At 41.4% G+C, this 13,719-nt stretch overlaps 1 protein-coding gene across 1 annotated transcript; it reads left to right on the top strand.

Moving 5' to 3' along the window:
• Nucleotides 1–2,731: 2,731 nt before the first annotated feature.
• LOC311512330 (uncharacterized protein) lies at nt 2,732–4,256 on the top strand. The gene is made up of 2 exons (XM_084613476.1): nt 2,732–2,751; nt 3,361–4,256. The coding sequence occupies exon 2, from the start codon at nt 3,381–3,383 to the stop codon at nt 3,801–3,803; it is 423 nt and encodes a 140-aa protein (XP_084469602.1). The 5' UTR covers nt 2,732–2,751; nt 3,361–3,380; the 3' UTR covers nt 3,804–4,256.
• Nucleotides 4,257–13,719: the final 9,463 nt, after the last annotated feature.

Here is a 13,719-nt window from a genome sequence, read left to right as displayed (position 1 = left end):
TATGAATGCCCCTTTCTCCTGTCAAATTAACCAGAATTAGGGAACTTTGCTCTCAAAGTGGCTTTGAAATTTATATATTTTAATACAAAATCGAGCAATGCCTTAACTCATCTAAGTATAAGGACACATTTATGGGGAAAAAATCCTTCCACAATTAAAAGAATCACATGTCTTTTTTTCCCCAAGATTCTCTCAGAAGTTAAACTATCATGAAGAAAAATTATGACAGCGATAAAGTGATTGAATTGACTCAGATTTAGCTGGTTCACTTAAGGGAATAAGTCAAGGGAATAGCTAGAATAGCCCTGAGTTGGGATGACATTTGTATACTGTTTTAGCTCACCGTGGGGATGTGAGACACCCTTGGTGCAGGAAGTCCATGTCGAATTACAAAACAAAATATTTTGCACAGCACACTCCTCCCATTACTGGCAATTGTTGTGATCCCTCTTTAGAGCTATTAGTTAATTCTTACGCCCAGACTGTATGACATGCACATTGTGCCATGGACATTGATTTCATATACAATCCTTATGCACTTTATTCATGACCAGCATCTTTCCACATACTTCACAGGAAATGAAGTTAGCTTGTTTTGTTTAGTTCTCTTTTCAAAAACTGCACAAAATAAGGGGATCTCAGAGCTGTATCAGTAATACAAATTGCTGTCATGCTATGGTTTCCACACCAGTTCATTAAAACCAGTCTAGTATCCAATTCAAGTGTACTCTGTGATCTCATCAGGGAGGTGGGAGATTTTCTTCTATATGCTCAGCATGCCCGCCTGCAGCTATATAGTATGGGCCCTGATCCCATGCCCACTGAAATCCAAGGACATCTTTCCAATGAGTTGAGCTGTTTTCAAATATGGCCCTGTGGTTGGCAATCCTCTCCTCAAGTAAAGGACAGCTAAAGGACTATGCATCATTGACATCTCTCTTAAACATTCAAAGTAGGGCTGAGAAACTCAACTATGAAGGGACCACCAGTTATGTGAGTCTTGTATCTATGCCAAAGACTTTCTTCCTGTTTGCACCACATGAAAATCTGGCCCTCTATTTCAAATAATATGTTCCTGGGCACTCCAGCTTCAGCTGTGCTCTATCTTCTTTTCTTCTTTGTCAGAAAATCAACCTCAATTCTTCAGGAATGTCTATACATTTCTTTACCAAGCAGTTCTGACTATAATCAAAATCTCTCATGTCTTTCAATATAAAGTAAGAAGAACTGAAAGTCAAGGGTTTCAGAAGTGACTGGTGATTCCTGGTGCCCGCTTGAGATATCCTATAGGAAATTGGGCTCCAGAGAGCAGGAACTGAGCACATTTGAAATGCAGGGAACTTCAAGGTGTCTGAGGTTGGGCACCAAAATCACAAATCACTTCTGAAAATCTTGGCCTCGTGTTTAGCGAGAGAAGTCTTGGTATTTTTTGCTAAATCATTAACCTCCCTCCTCTTTCCTTGGTAAGCTTCACAGAGTCTTTTCCACCTACCTCCCTGGTCATAGAAAATGCTGCTTAGGGTGTAGATAGCAGTTTGAAAACCGTTCTGGCAATGGTGAGGTAGTTTCTAAAAGAGAAGGACCTTACATCCTTTGCTAAAGTAGACCATACTCAGGATTAGTTTAATTTCCTCTGGAAGCTCATTCTTCAACCATCTCCCCATGACTAAGAAGGCTCTATTTCCATCTCTCATATGAGTCTTCCTGGGCTTTCTTTGTCAGGAGCATTGTCCTGGAAGAATACCACTCTCTTGTGAGGGCCTGGATGGAGAGGCAGTTCCAAGGTTTGAATCCCAAGTCTTTATCCAACACTGTACTCTTTCTTTTCAACTATCCCCAATTTTCACTGAAACTCTGGAGGAAGCCTGCACTAGGTAGATGTTGGGTGTACTGTTCTGACCCTCAAATGAGTTCCTAACCATAAATCACTGACCACTTAGCTGGACAGCTCTTCAGACTGGAATGTCTAATTGTATTAGGCTGAAAATCAGGGATGAACACAAATCATATGCACCACTTCAATCCTGCTTCAGTTCTACTTAGAAGGCTTAAGAGGGATTTAACTTATGTATAGGTCATGTAGTGGCCATTTCTCCAGGAGAGTACTGTAACCACATAAGGCCTGGTTTGAAGGCCGTAGAACTGACTGAAAATTCATCCAAGGATTTCAAAAACATAATGGCTCAAACACATAGTGAAGAGTTACAGGTGGGGATTCTTAGGGCGTGGAATAAATTCTCCCATCCTCCAAGGAGTTCTAAGGGTAAACTCCACCATGCTTCTAATTAGATACTACTTTGGGTGTAAAGAAAAAGCATGGAATCCTGGGCATGACAGCGGATTGTGATAGTGATACACCCCTGAGTCACCCTCATACTGTGAAGTACTCCAAAGCAGAATGAAAGAAATGGTGCAAGATTTATTCCTGTGTTGATACCAAGGAAGTTAGTAAGATGATACCAGGAAGGTATCTTGCCCATAAAGATTTAAGAGGACAGGAACTGCAGGGTGTCTTGTGCATGTCATCCTATGTGGGACTGAGAATTGAGTAACTGATTAACCATGATCAAAGACATTGCAACAATTAGAGGACTTAGCCAGGCAAGAAAACATTTGGTTTGGTTAATTATCAGGTCTCAGTGCATGAGGGGTGTTTCCTCTGCTTCCCATTGGCTAAGAAAGCATATAAAGGTGCTGGGAAGTGCAGGTTGTTCTATCCACTTCCCTTGACTTCATCCCTTGGTGCACTGGGTAAGTCTATTTAACCCTATTTGTTTTAGTGATAGTTTTAAATACGAACTGAATGCTTCACCAATACTCTTTGCTCGTAGAACTGTTGGAGAAGGGGGCATCGTGCTTTCCGTAGGAGACGTTCTGTAGCTTGTCAATTGCTGAGCGTGGTGCATGCAGTTTTAGAAATAGCAGGTTGGGATTTTCAAATCTACAGATGGGATCGGGAGCTGCCCATTCCAAATAATTACTTTTGTGGATTCTCCTCTCTGCATATCGAGGGGGCAATACAACTGGGGACCATTCCCAGTAGTAGCATTTAGGAGATCCTGGAGTTCACATGCTCAATTCTCTCATTAATCTTCTCCCAGGTCACCCAGTAACTTACCAAGCCTGTGGTAACCTGTCACAGGGATAATAACCACTCATTTCATAGGCGTTCTGCACTGGGTTACTGGTTGTCTTAAGCAGTGAAAAGGTGATTTACATTGAATCTGCCAGGAAAGCTTTTTGAAGGTATAAAAAGAAGATTTAGAATTGTATTGAAGTGGCCTCAAGAAACAGAGCTATGAATCTCCTTTAACACTGCAAATTGTGTATGTTTACTCTGCTCCCTACTGTGTGTTTCAGGTATACCACAATCCCAAAAGATGTCTTCCAGCAAAGCTCTGTGTTACCCACGCCTGCCATGTTATCCCGACATCTGCCCAGACCCATATGTTAATGCCTGGAATGAGCCTTGTGTCACATCATGCGGCGACTCGAGCGCAGTGGTCTATGCACCGCCGGTTGTCGTGAGATTCCCGGGACCAATTCTCGCTACCTGCCCTCAAGACAGCGTTGTGGGAAGCACCTTACCAAATTTACCCTATGGATATGGGGGCCTATATGGAGGTGGTAGTTTTGGTGGCTCTGTTGGATCCGGGGGTGCTTATGGAGGTGGATCTGGTGCTGGGTATGGTGGTGGATACGGGGGAGGATATGGAGGCAAATACGGTGGCTTCTATGGGTATGGGAAGAGCTATGGTAGGAAGTGCTATTCTTCCCGCTTTGGAAGCTGTGGTCCATGTTAAACCCAGAAGAAACGTCCACGGAACAAGAAACAATCAGGAAATGAAATAGAAGATAAAGATTCCCCAATCACCTAATGGACAATGAGCACATACATGTCCATGTGACATCACTGGGGGCTGTGTACAAATCAGGCCTATCTATATTGTCCCCTTGTTATATATTACCTTAACTTTATAGTCTAATGGTTTTGCAGTTTATACTTATGCTGATATTGTGCTTTGTCCTATTTGAGGCTGAAAGGTCTACAACAAGTAAGTTAATCTGATGAAAAATGGGACATGATTTTCAAATCTACAGCTGCAAGAAAGACAGCAGAACATCTTGTGTGAAATGCATCACTTTGGAGACAGAGATTGCTTGTAGTTCCCATTGTAACCCTGAAAATACAGTCTCTGTGCTCTGCATTAATTCATTCTGTAAGTGTAAACTCTGATGCTCATTCCCATTAAAAATTATGCTGCTTTATATTATTGACTTTCTGGTTTTTCTTTCTCCTCCATTTTTTCTTTCCAAAGCACTCTGCATGAAATTCTCCGCTTTGCCGATGGTCAGTACCAGCCCTATGCACTAATCAATGACACTCAAGCTGAAAATTGAGAAGAGAATTTGTTATATTAATCAGTCAATAACACTTAGGTCCTCTGCACAGGAGGGAATTACACCCTTGTTACACTTTTGTCTGATAGAATGGGAATAAAAAATGACTTTCAATAAGAATATATTTCTCTGCTCTAAATATTCATCAGAATCATAAAATTCTTTAAATATAAGGCTGGAGGAGACCTCAAGAGGTCAATTAGTCCATCCTTCCGTGCTGAGGCAGGACCAAGGACACCAAGACCATCCCTAACATTTGTTTTTATAACCTGTTCTTAAAAATCTCCAGTGACGGGTATTCCATAACTTCCCTCGAAAGCTGAAAATCACAGCTTAACTATCATGATAGTTAGAAAGTTTATGCTTATATTTAACCTAAATCTCCTTAAGTCAATTACTCCTTGTCCTACCATTAGTGCACATGGAGAACAATTGATCACTGTCCTCTCTATAACAGCCCTGAACATACAGAAAGACTGGTGTCAGGTCCCTCCCTTTGTTTTTGGGTTCTCAAGATTAAACATGCCTAGTTTTTTTGTAACTTTTTTTATAGCTAGTGAAGAACAAGCTGGTGAAAAACACACAAAGCTAGTGATGAACACACAGCAGGGTTGATTCTCATCTTAAACTGGTGTAATTCTGGAGTTACTCTGATGACAAAGGAGCTCTGCTGGGTTTCTATGAGTGCAAAGGAGAATGGAATCCTGCCCTGTATCTTGTACCAGAGGCAGGGCAAAGCCAAGCCTTTATTTTCCCCAGTCTATCTAGTTAAACCCAGACTTTCTGAAGGACCAGGTGTTATTGGGAGCCTGAGTTTTAGTCTGTCAGAGAAACATTCATGGAGTTCCCTTTTCAGAAGGCGAGTGATGAGCAATATCAGAAAGGCCCTGTCAAGGTAACTCTAGTTGAGCTCCCAAGATGTGAGGCATCAGAAATCACTAGTCACTTCTGAAAATCTTGGCCTTGGTTCTAGTCATAGATTCCCTGAGTCACCTTAATCAGATAGATTCCCTCCTTTGCTCTCCTCATATGGAACACTGACTCAGTCTTTTCCCCTGTGGCTCTCCAGTGCTGACTCACATCAGGGTGTTGGCCAACGAGGTTGGATTCCTTTACCCTAGATGGCATGGGCTTTGTGCTCCTCCCTATCCATTATAGCCAGCTTGGCATTGGGTTATAGCTCGAGTCTCTCCTCTGGCTCTGAGGAGACCTCTGTTTGGCTGGGACATAGCTGCACACCTCTCTGGCCCCTTTGGTTCAGCTTGGAAAGGAGCAAAGGGCAATTCAGTCTTTCTTCCTTCTACAGAAAAAGTTGAAATTTGTGGAAACCCAAACACAATTTGGCATGACATGAAAAGTTGGCTTGGTGCACCCGTGTCCTGGTGGGCAAGATTTAGGGCAAGCAGCTGGCAAGATTTAGATGGAGTTTGGGATACACGTGCTGAATTTACATTGTTGTGATGTTTATATCATTATTTTGTTTTGTATGTCCTGGTACATTTTCCCATAATTTTGCATCATATGTAGTTTTTCAAGGGGCGCACATGTATTCAGTAATTGAGGTGGGATGATGGGACAGACATACATCTCCCAGCTCTCTGGAATTGAGATGTGGGTGGGACTGAAACACTCACCACAGAAAATATCCCTGGTTCCTGGTCCTTCTCCCCTATAGCTCCTAATCCTTCTGTTTACATTTCAGACACTAACAAAATGGCTGCCTATTTCTTTCTTAGCAACTTATGGTCGAGATGAAATTTCTAAAAAGTGTGTGCATAACTGAGAGGTGGTGTAAGAATTTTGAAGGGCAGGATTTTAATTCAAAATCACCTTGACAAATTGGAAAACTGGTCTGAAATCAACAAGATGAAATTCAGTAAAGACAAGTGCAAAGTCTTATACTTAGAAAAGAAACTGTCCTACTCTAATCGGCACCCATGAGGCCTCAAGTGGAGTAATGTGTCCAGTTCTGGGTGACACACTTTAGTAGGAAAGATGTGGATCAGCTGGAGATAATCTACAAGAGATTTACAGAAATGAGGAAAGGCTAAAGAAAACTGGGCTTGTTTAGTCTTGAGAAACCAAAAACCAAGGGCTGCTCTTATAATCATCTACCTGTATGCTCAGGGCTGTTATACAGAGGATGGTGATCAATTGTACTCCATGCTCACTAAAGGTAGGACAAGGTATAATTTGCTTAATTAGCAGGAAGGCAGGTTTAGGTTAGATATCAGCATAAACCTTGTAACTGATTTTAGGCTTTCCAGGGAGGATCTGGATTCCGTGTCACTAGAGGTTTAAGAACAGGTTGGTCAAACATCCATCAGCCCCATATTTCAAGGATTCTATGATTCTGCATACTATTAAGGGCAGAGCAATACATTCAAGTTGAAAGTCATGTATTTATTTTCATTCTATCGGAGACAGGCGTAACAAGGGAGTAATCCCCCCCCCCCCCATATCTCCATGCAGAAGGCCTACATAAGTACCTTAACCAATTAATGTACCCGATGCTTTTCTTAGTTATGGGCATGATGGGATTGATTAGTGCATAGGGTTGGTACAGGCCATCTGCACAGGGGAGAATTTCACCCAGAGTGCATTGGAAAGAAAGAATGGAGGGGAAAGGAAAACCAGAAAGATGATAATATGATGCAGCATAAATTTTTAATGGGACCGAGCAGCAGAGTTTACACTCACAGAATGAATGAATGCAGAGTACAGAGAATGTATTTTCAGGTTTACAATAAGAGCTACAACCAGTCACCAGATCAAAAATGCAGTATTTCACACAAGATGTTCCGCTTTCTTTCTTGCAGGTGTAGAGTTTGAAAATCATGTCAAGTTTCCAACCAAATTAACTCACTAATGGTAGACTGTTCAGCATCAAACAGGACAAAGCACAATATTAGCATAAGACTAAGATGCAAAACCACTAGACCATAAAGCAAAGATAACACATACAAAGAAGAAGCCACAGACAAACTTGATTTGCAGAGATGATGGACACCCACAGCCCCCACTGATTTCGAGTGGAGTGGTAGGGTCTCACTTTCTATTAGCTAAGAGGCAAATCTCTATCTTGTCTGTCATTTTCTGATTGTTTCTTGTTCCATGGATCTTTCTTCTGGGTTTAACAGGGGCCACAGCTTCCAAAGCAGGAAGAATAGCACTTCCTACCATAGCTCTTCCCATACCCGCATAAGCCCCCATAACCACCCCCTAAACCACCCCCATATGCACCATCATAACCTCCACCATAACCAACTGATCCACACAAAATACCACCCCCAGATGAGCCCCCAGCTCCATAGGGTAGAGCTGGTAAGATGCTTCCCACTAAGCTGTGTGGAAACAGCAGGTCAGATCATCAGCCCAGATAACCCATAGTGATTCCAGTGAAATCACCCGTGGAGCTGGCAATGTGTTTTTTTTACATAAAGAGTCAGAGTCATGCAGTCTATTATCCAAGTTGTCTGAGGCTGAGATTTTTCATAATAGTCTAAAGCATTTCCAAACCACAATTATAATGATTAGGAACAGGGGTCCCATCCCATATGTAGATTTGAAAATCCCAACCAGGTATTTTTAAAGACAGTGGGCCAATACCCACAATTGACTTGCTCTCACAAGTCTCCTGTGTAAATAAAGATGCGCTCTGTGTCAGCAATACTAACATCATAGAGTATTTGCACAGGACTCCGTCCGAACGTCAAACTATGAATAAAGCAGCAATTGGTGGGAGTTGGAGCCAAAGAGACTTACCAAGCTCACCAAGGAGAGGAAGTCAAGAGAAGTGGGTGGAGCAACCTGGAGTTGCAGGCACTTTTATACACCTTAGTCAATGGGAAGGATAGTAGACACCCTTTATGCACTCTGACCTTGTCATGAACCCAAAAAACTATTTTCTTGAATGGGCAACTCCTCTAATTATTGTAATAGCTTTGATCATGGTTAATGATTACTAGTCAATTCACTGTTTGCATGCTGCTACTGGCAGTTCCCTTTCATCTTGAATCTTTAGGGGCCTGATATCTTCATGGTGTCATCCCACTGACTTTCTTGGTCTCAACCCAGGAATCAATCCAGCTCCAGTTCTTTCATTCTGCTTTGAATAACTTCAGAGTATGAGGGTGACTCAGAGATGCATCACTTGTACAATCTGCTGTCATGGACAAGATTCCATGTTAGTTCTTTATATCCAGACTAGTATTTAACTAGCAGCAAGGTGGAATTTACCCTTGGAACTACTTGGAGGAACAGAGGCATTAATCTGCATGCTTGGAATACTTATCCATAATTATCCACTATGTGTTTACACCAACATGCTTTTGAAATCCACAGATGTCTTTCTAATCAGTTCAATGTCCTTCAAATCAGGGCTTCTGGCTTACAATACTCTCCTGGACTCACAGCCAGTACATGACCTATTAACAACTTTAGAACCTGCCAAGCTTTCAAAGTAGAGCTGAAGCAGGATTGAATAGGTACATATGTCTTTGTGTTCTACCTGTGCCCAGAAATGACATTCAGCCTAATATGCTTGGATATTCCAGTCTGAAGTGAAGTCCTGTCAAATGATCAGTGATTTAGAGTTACAGACTCAGGTGATGATCACAATAAAGCACACAAGGTCTACTTAATGTACTCATTCCCCTGAGTTGCAGCAAAAAGTGGCAGTTTTGTATTAAAGTTTGGGATTAAAGTCTTGGAACTGCATCTCCATCCAGGACCTAAGAAGACAATGATGTTCTTCTGGGACAATGCTGCTGAGAAAGCCCTGGAAGAATCACATGACAGATGGAAACGAAGGCAACTGTCACAAACACACCGAATGAGTTTGTTCTTCCACAGATATCAAGAGCACAACAACAAAGTCACCTTTGGGACTCAGGACTCCCATGTAATTACTTCAGTAAAGGAGTCTAATGTCTTTTAATGTAGCTAAACACACAGCACCTCAAATGACATTCATTTTTTAAAGTGAATTGGAATGACCATGACAAAAGTTACAGAAAAAGGCAATCTTGAACCTCTGCCACCATTTTGGATTTATTCTTGATGCAGCTCTCGTGCCCTGTTTTGGTACCATTTTTACACCCACATTGCAGTACTGTAAAGGGAAATTCTAGCTTCAGGGTGGTGGAGAATAAGGCACTTTGGTTTCATTTCAAAATGCATTCTCTAAGTATTTGGAGCCTGAGGTCCATGTGAAAAACCAATAGAATCAGCTGTTTGCCCTGTATTTCCATCAGAGGTTTCACCTGACAGCAATGTACAATATAGTCTTATAGCAGGGTAATATGGGAGGGAGAGTTCAATAAAATAGTCTCCGCTCCTAGTGAAGCTGCCTCGATTTTCAGCCACTTTGCCTATGGATTTCACTCTCAGAAACAGAGTCAACCCTCAAGTTCGTGACAAAGGAGTAAATTCTCATCTTCAACTGGTGTAGTTTTGGCATTACTCTGTAGAGGACAAAGGAGCTATGGATCTCTGCAAGAGCAAAGGAGAACAGAAGCCTTACCTGTGTCTTGTACCAGAAGAAGGGCAAATCTAAGCCTTTAATCTGTCCAGTCTATGCATTGAAACCATGAATTTATAAAACTGCCTGTGTTATTGAGTGCCTGAGTTTTGGGCTCCCAACTTGGGAAGCATTCATGGAGTTCCCTTTTCAGAATGTGGGTGCTGAGCAATATCAGAAAGGCCCCATCAAGGTATCTCTAGTTGAGCACCCGAGATGTGAAGCACCACAAATCACTAGTCCCCTTTGAAAATCTTGACCTTGATTCTAGCTATAGATTTCCTGAGTGATCTTGGTCAAATCAATAACTTCAGTCTCTCCGTATGTAACACTCAGCTCAGTCTTGTCTCCCTTGATAGTCCAATGCTGTCCTGCCATGGGGTGTTGGCCAGCGAGGTTAGATTTGTTTTTTCCTGGATGGATGCCCGGAGCTTCTTGCTCCTCTCAATCAATTATAGCCAGCTTGGCATTGGGTATGAGTATTGCCTTTGGCTCTAGGAAGCCTTCTGATTGGCTGGGAGATAGCTGCACACGTCTCTACCTCTTTGCTTCAGCCCGAGAAGGAGCAAGCAGTTATTTAGTCTTTCTTTTTAATGTAGAAATGTTGGAATGTGTGGAAACTCAAACACAATTTGTCTGGACCTGAACATTTGGCTCGAAGCAGCCGTGTGCTGGTGGGCAACATTTAGGGCAAGCGATTGTTTTTTATAAGCAGCAGATTGAATGGGCACCTATCTGCTGAATCTTCATGGTTCTGATATCACTATCTGGTTTTCTTTGTGTTGCATATGTGCCAGTATATTGCGTCATAATTTTGTTACATACAGTAGAACCTCAGGGTTACGAACATCGGAGTTACCAGCTGACCAGTCAACCACACCCCTCCTTTGGAACCAGAAGTACACAATCAGGCAGAAGCAGTGGCAACAACAAAACAAAAACCAATTTCAGCACCGTGTTAAACATAAACTACTAAAACAATTAAGGGAAAGTTTAACAAAAAGATTTGATGAGGTGAGGAAACTGTTTCTGTGCTTGTTTCGTTTAAATTCAGATGGTTAAAAGCAGAATTTTTCTTCTGTATAGTAAAGTTTCAAAGCTGTATTAAGTCAATATTCAGTGGTAAACTTTTGAAAGAACAACCATCATGTTTTGTTCAGAGTTACAAACAACCTCCATGCCCAAGGTGTTTACAACTCTGAGGTTCTACTGTCTGTAGTTTTTGAAGGGGCGCACATTTATTCAGTATTTGAGGTGGGGGGATGGGAGGGATATATATCTCCCAGTTCTCTGGAATTGAGATGTAGATGTCATGGAAAGACTCTTCATTGAGAATATCCCTGCTTCCTGCTCTCCTTCCCTTTTAGCTCTTAATCCTTCCGTTTACAATTTCAGACACTAACAAAACTGCTGCCTAGCTCTTTCATAGCAATTTATCCTTACGCTTCTTTATGAGTTTAGTAATTCTCACAACACCCATCTGAAACAGGTCATTATTCTCTTATTACCTAAGAAAGTGATCACTGATGCTCTGAGCCTAATTCAGTTGCCCAAGGCCACTCCGGTGGAAAGACTGGGACTGGAACTCAGGAACACATAATTACTAATAGTCTTGTTAGTTATAATTTGAACTCTACTATCTCCAGGATAGCAGCCATGCTTTCAGTGCCCTATTGTGCTGCTCAGTATGTAAACCCAGAATGTAAAACAGTCTCCATCTTAAAGAGTTAACAAAATAGCTAGACAAGACAGTGGCAAGGTGGGAAGTAGGATCACCGTTGGGGAGGTAATGAAGAGGGAGATGAAGGGCAATGCTTTCAATACAGTTAAGCACACTGAGCTCTTCTGAACATCTGGACCCAATTGACTTGCCCAATGTCTCACCAGTGATGAGCAGCGGAGCTAGTAAAATGAAACTCAGATTTTTTTTCTCTCAGTCCCTGCATGGCCTTATCCACAAGGTCATTCATCCTCTCTAAGGTCCGCCTCTGTTATTCAGTTCTCTAGGCTTCAATGTGGTGTTATTCTCTTTTGAGCTCAATGTCCCTTGAAATTTTTCTGGTTAAACCCACAGAAGAATGAAATCCAGTGACAATAGCTTGATTAAATCTCTCGCTGTAAAAAGTGAGCATGTGGCCGATTTAGAATATTTCTGCCACAGGCATATGGTACTTTGAAATGACTGTGGGAAATTATAACACAGAGCAGGGTGGAGACAGTGTTAATCATGCCAGTGCTTTTGCTAAAATGGAATCTCAGAATGCAAACCAGCTCCTTGTAGCCTCAGAATGCAGCACTTAAGGTTTCTAATTTGGATGTGTCAGCAGGAGATCCTAATGAATAAACAGAAAAGACTCTTTGGTGAAAAGAGATTCCTCAGATGATGTAAAGTGTCCTAGCTGACTTTCCTTCAATGGGCCTACACTAGCTTACAGCAGCTGAGAGTGTGGATCTCAAATTTCAATTTAAACTCATATGAAATCAGAAATTTCCAGACTCAATTCGCCCACTTGTTCATGTCTGTTAGTATTCTGTCTCTCCGAGGATAAAGAAACAAAGACCTCAGAACAACTATGAAAAACCACACAGCTGTCCCAGATAGAAGAAAATACGATATCTTCTTCTTCAAAATTTCTCTGTTGCACCCCTACGGTGGCAAATTGGTCTCTCTCTCTCTCTCTCTCTCTGCCTCTCTCTAATTACACTTGAACGAGATCCAATCACCACAGTTAAATGGAAATAGTATGGTGAGAACTTTAGCAGGTGTAAATATGTTGACTCACATGTGTAGGCTGAAGATGTGGCTACATATGCATATTTTAAAAAGGTGCCCCAGAAATGTTGTCTAATACCAAAGTAGCTTTAGGATGAGATTTTTTATTCCTGTCTAAGGAATATGATAGCCCAGTTCTCATTTAAAATTAATCAGAATTAGTGCTCTCTGTACACTAAGTGGCTTTGAAATTAACTGCTTTATATGTTTCAAGCCAAAATCCACTAACACATGCAACTTACTAAGTACAAGGACACTTTTATGGAAAAAAACCTCCTTAACAATACAAAGAACCAAAAGTTTTATGCAAAATTCAGTCAAAAGTTAAACTACCAGTGAAGGAAAATTATGATAGTTGTAAAGCAATTGGTTTGAATCAGATTTATCTGGTTCACCAAAGGGAATAAGTCAAGAGAACCAATTAGAAGAGTCCTGAGTTGAGAACATATTTGTATGTTGTTTTATTCGTTTGGTGTGTGTATGCTGCAGTCCGGTTTATGAACACATTATGACAACCAGTAACAAGGGGATTACTTTAACTTACTTCTCATAGTGGATAGGAATCCGAGGTTGAAATATGATCTTGAAATTGTAGAAATTGTAGAAATTGTAGAAATATTGTCTGCACCTCAAACAGTCATTTACAGACTCAGTGGTTTGAGCATTGGCCTGCTAAACATAGGGTTGTGAGTTCAATCCTTGAGGGGGCCATGTAGGGATCAGGGGCAAAAATTGGGGATTGGTCCTGCTTTGAGCAGGGGGTTGGACTAGATGACCTCCTGAGGTCCCTTCCAACCCTGATATACTATGAAAGCAAATTCAAAGTAGGTGTAATATGAATGTGATAGCAGAATTGCACACCCAGTTTTCACTGATGTAAATAACCAGTCCCTAGCTGAATTCTAGTACCTGTACAGCACTTGTGAGTCCCATCAGAAAGAGAAAAAGAAAGCAGAATTTTCTTTTATTTAGATCAGTTTGGGTCACAAGCCTTCAGGGACTTACACAAGTGCTTAACTTGAAT

The sequence above is a fragment of the Lepidochelys olivacea genome (assembly GCF_965140295.1).
Source record: "Lepidochelys olivacea isolate rLepOli2 genome assembly, chromosome: 24".
NCBI lineage: Eukaryota > Metazoa > Chordata > Testudines > Cheloniidae > Lepidochelys > Lepidochelys olivacea.
The sequence above is the reverse complement of the archived record's forward strand: the minus strand, read 5'-3'. Positions and strand labels throughout refer to the sequence as shown.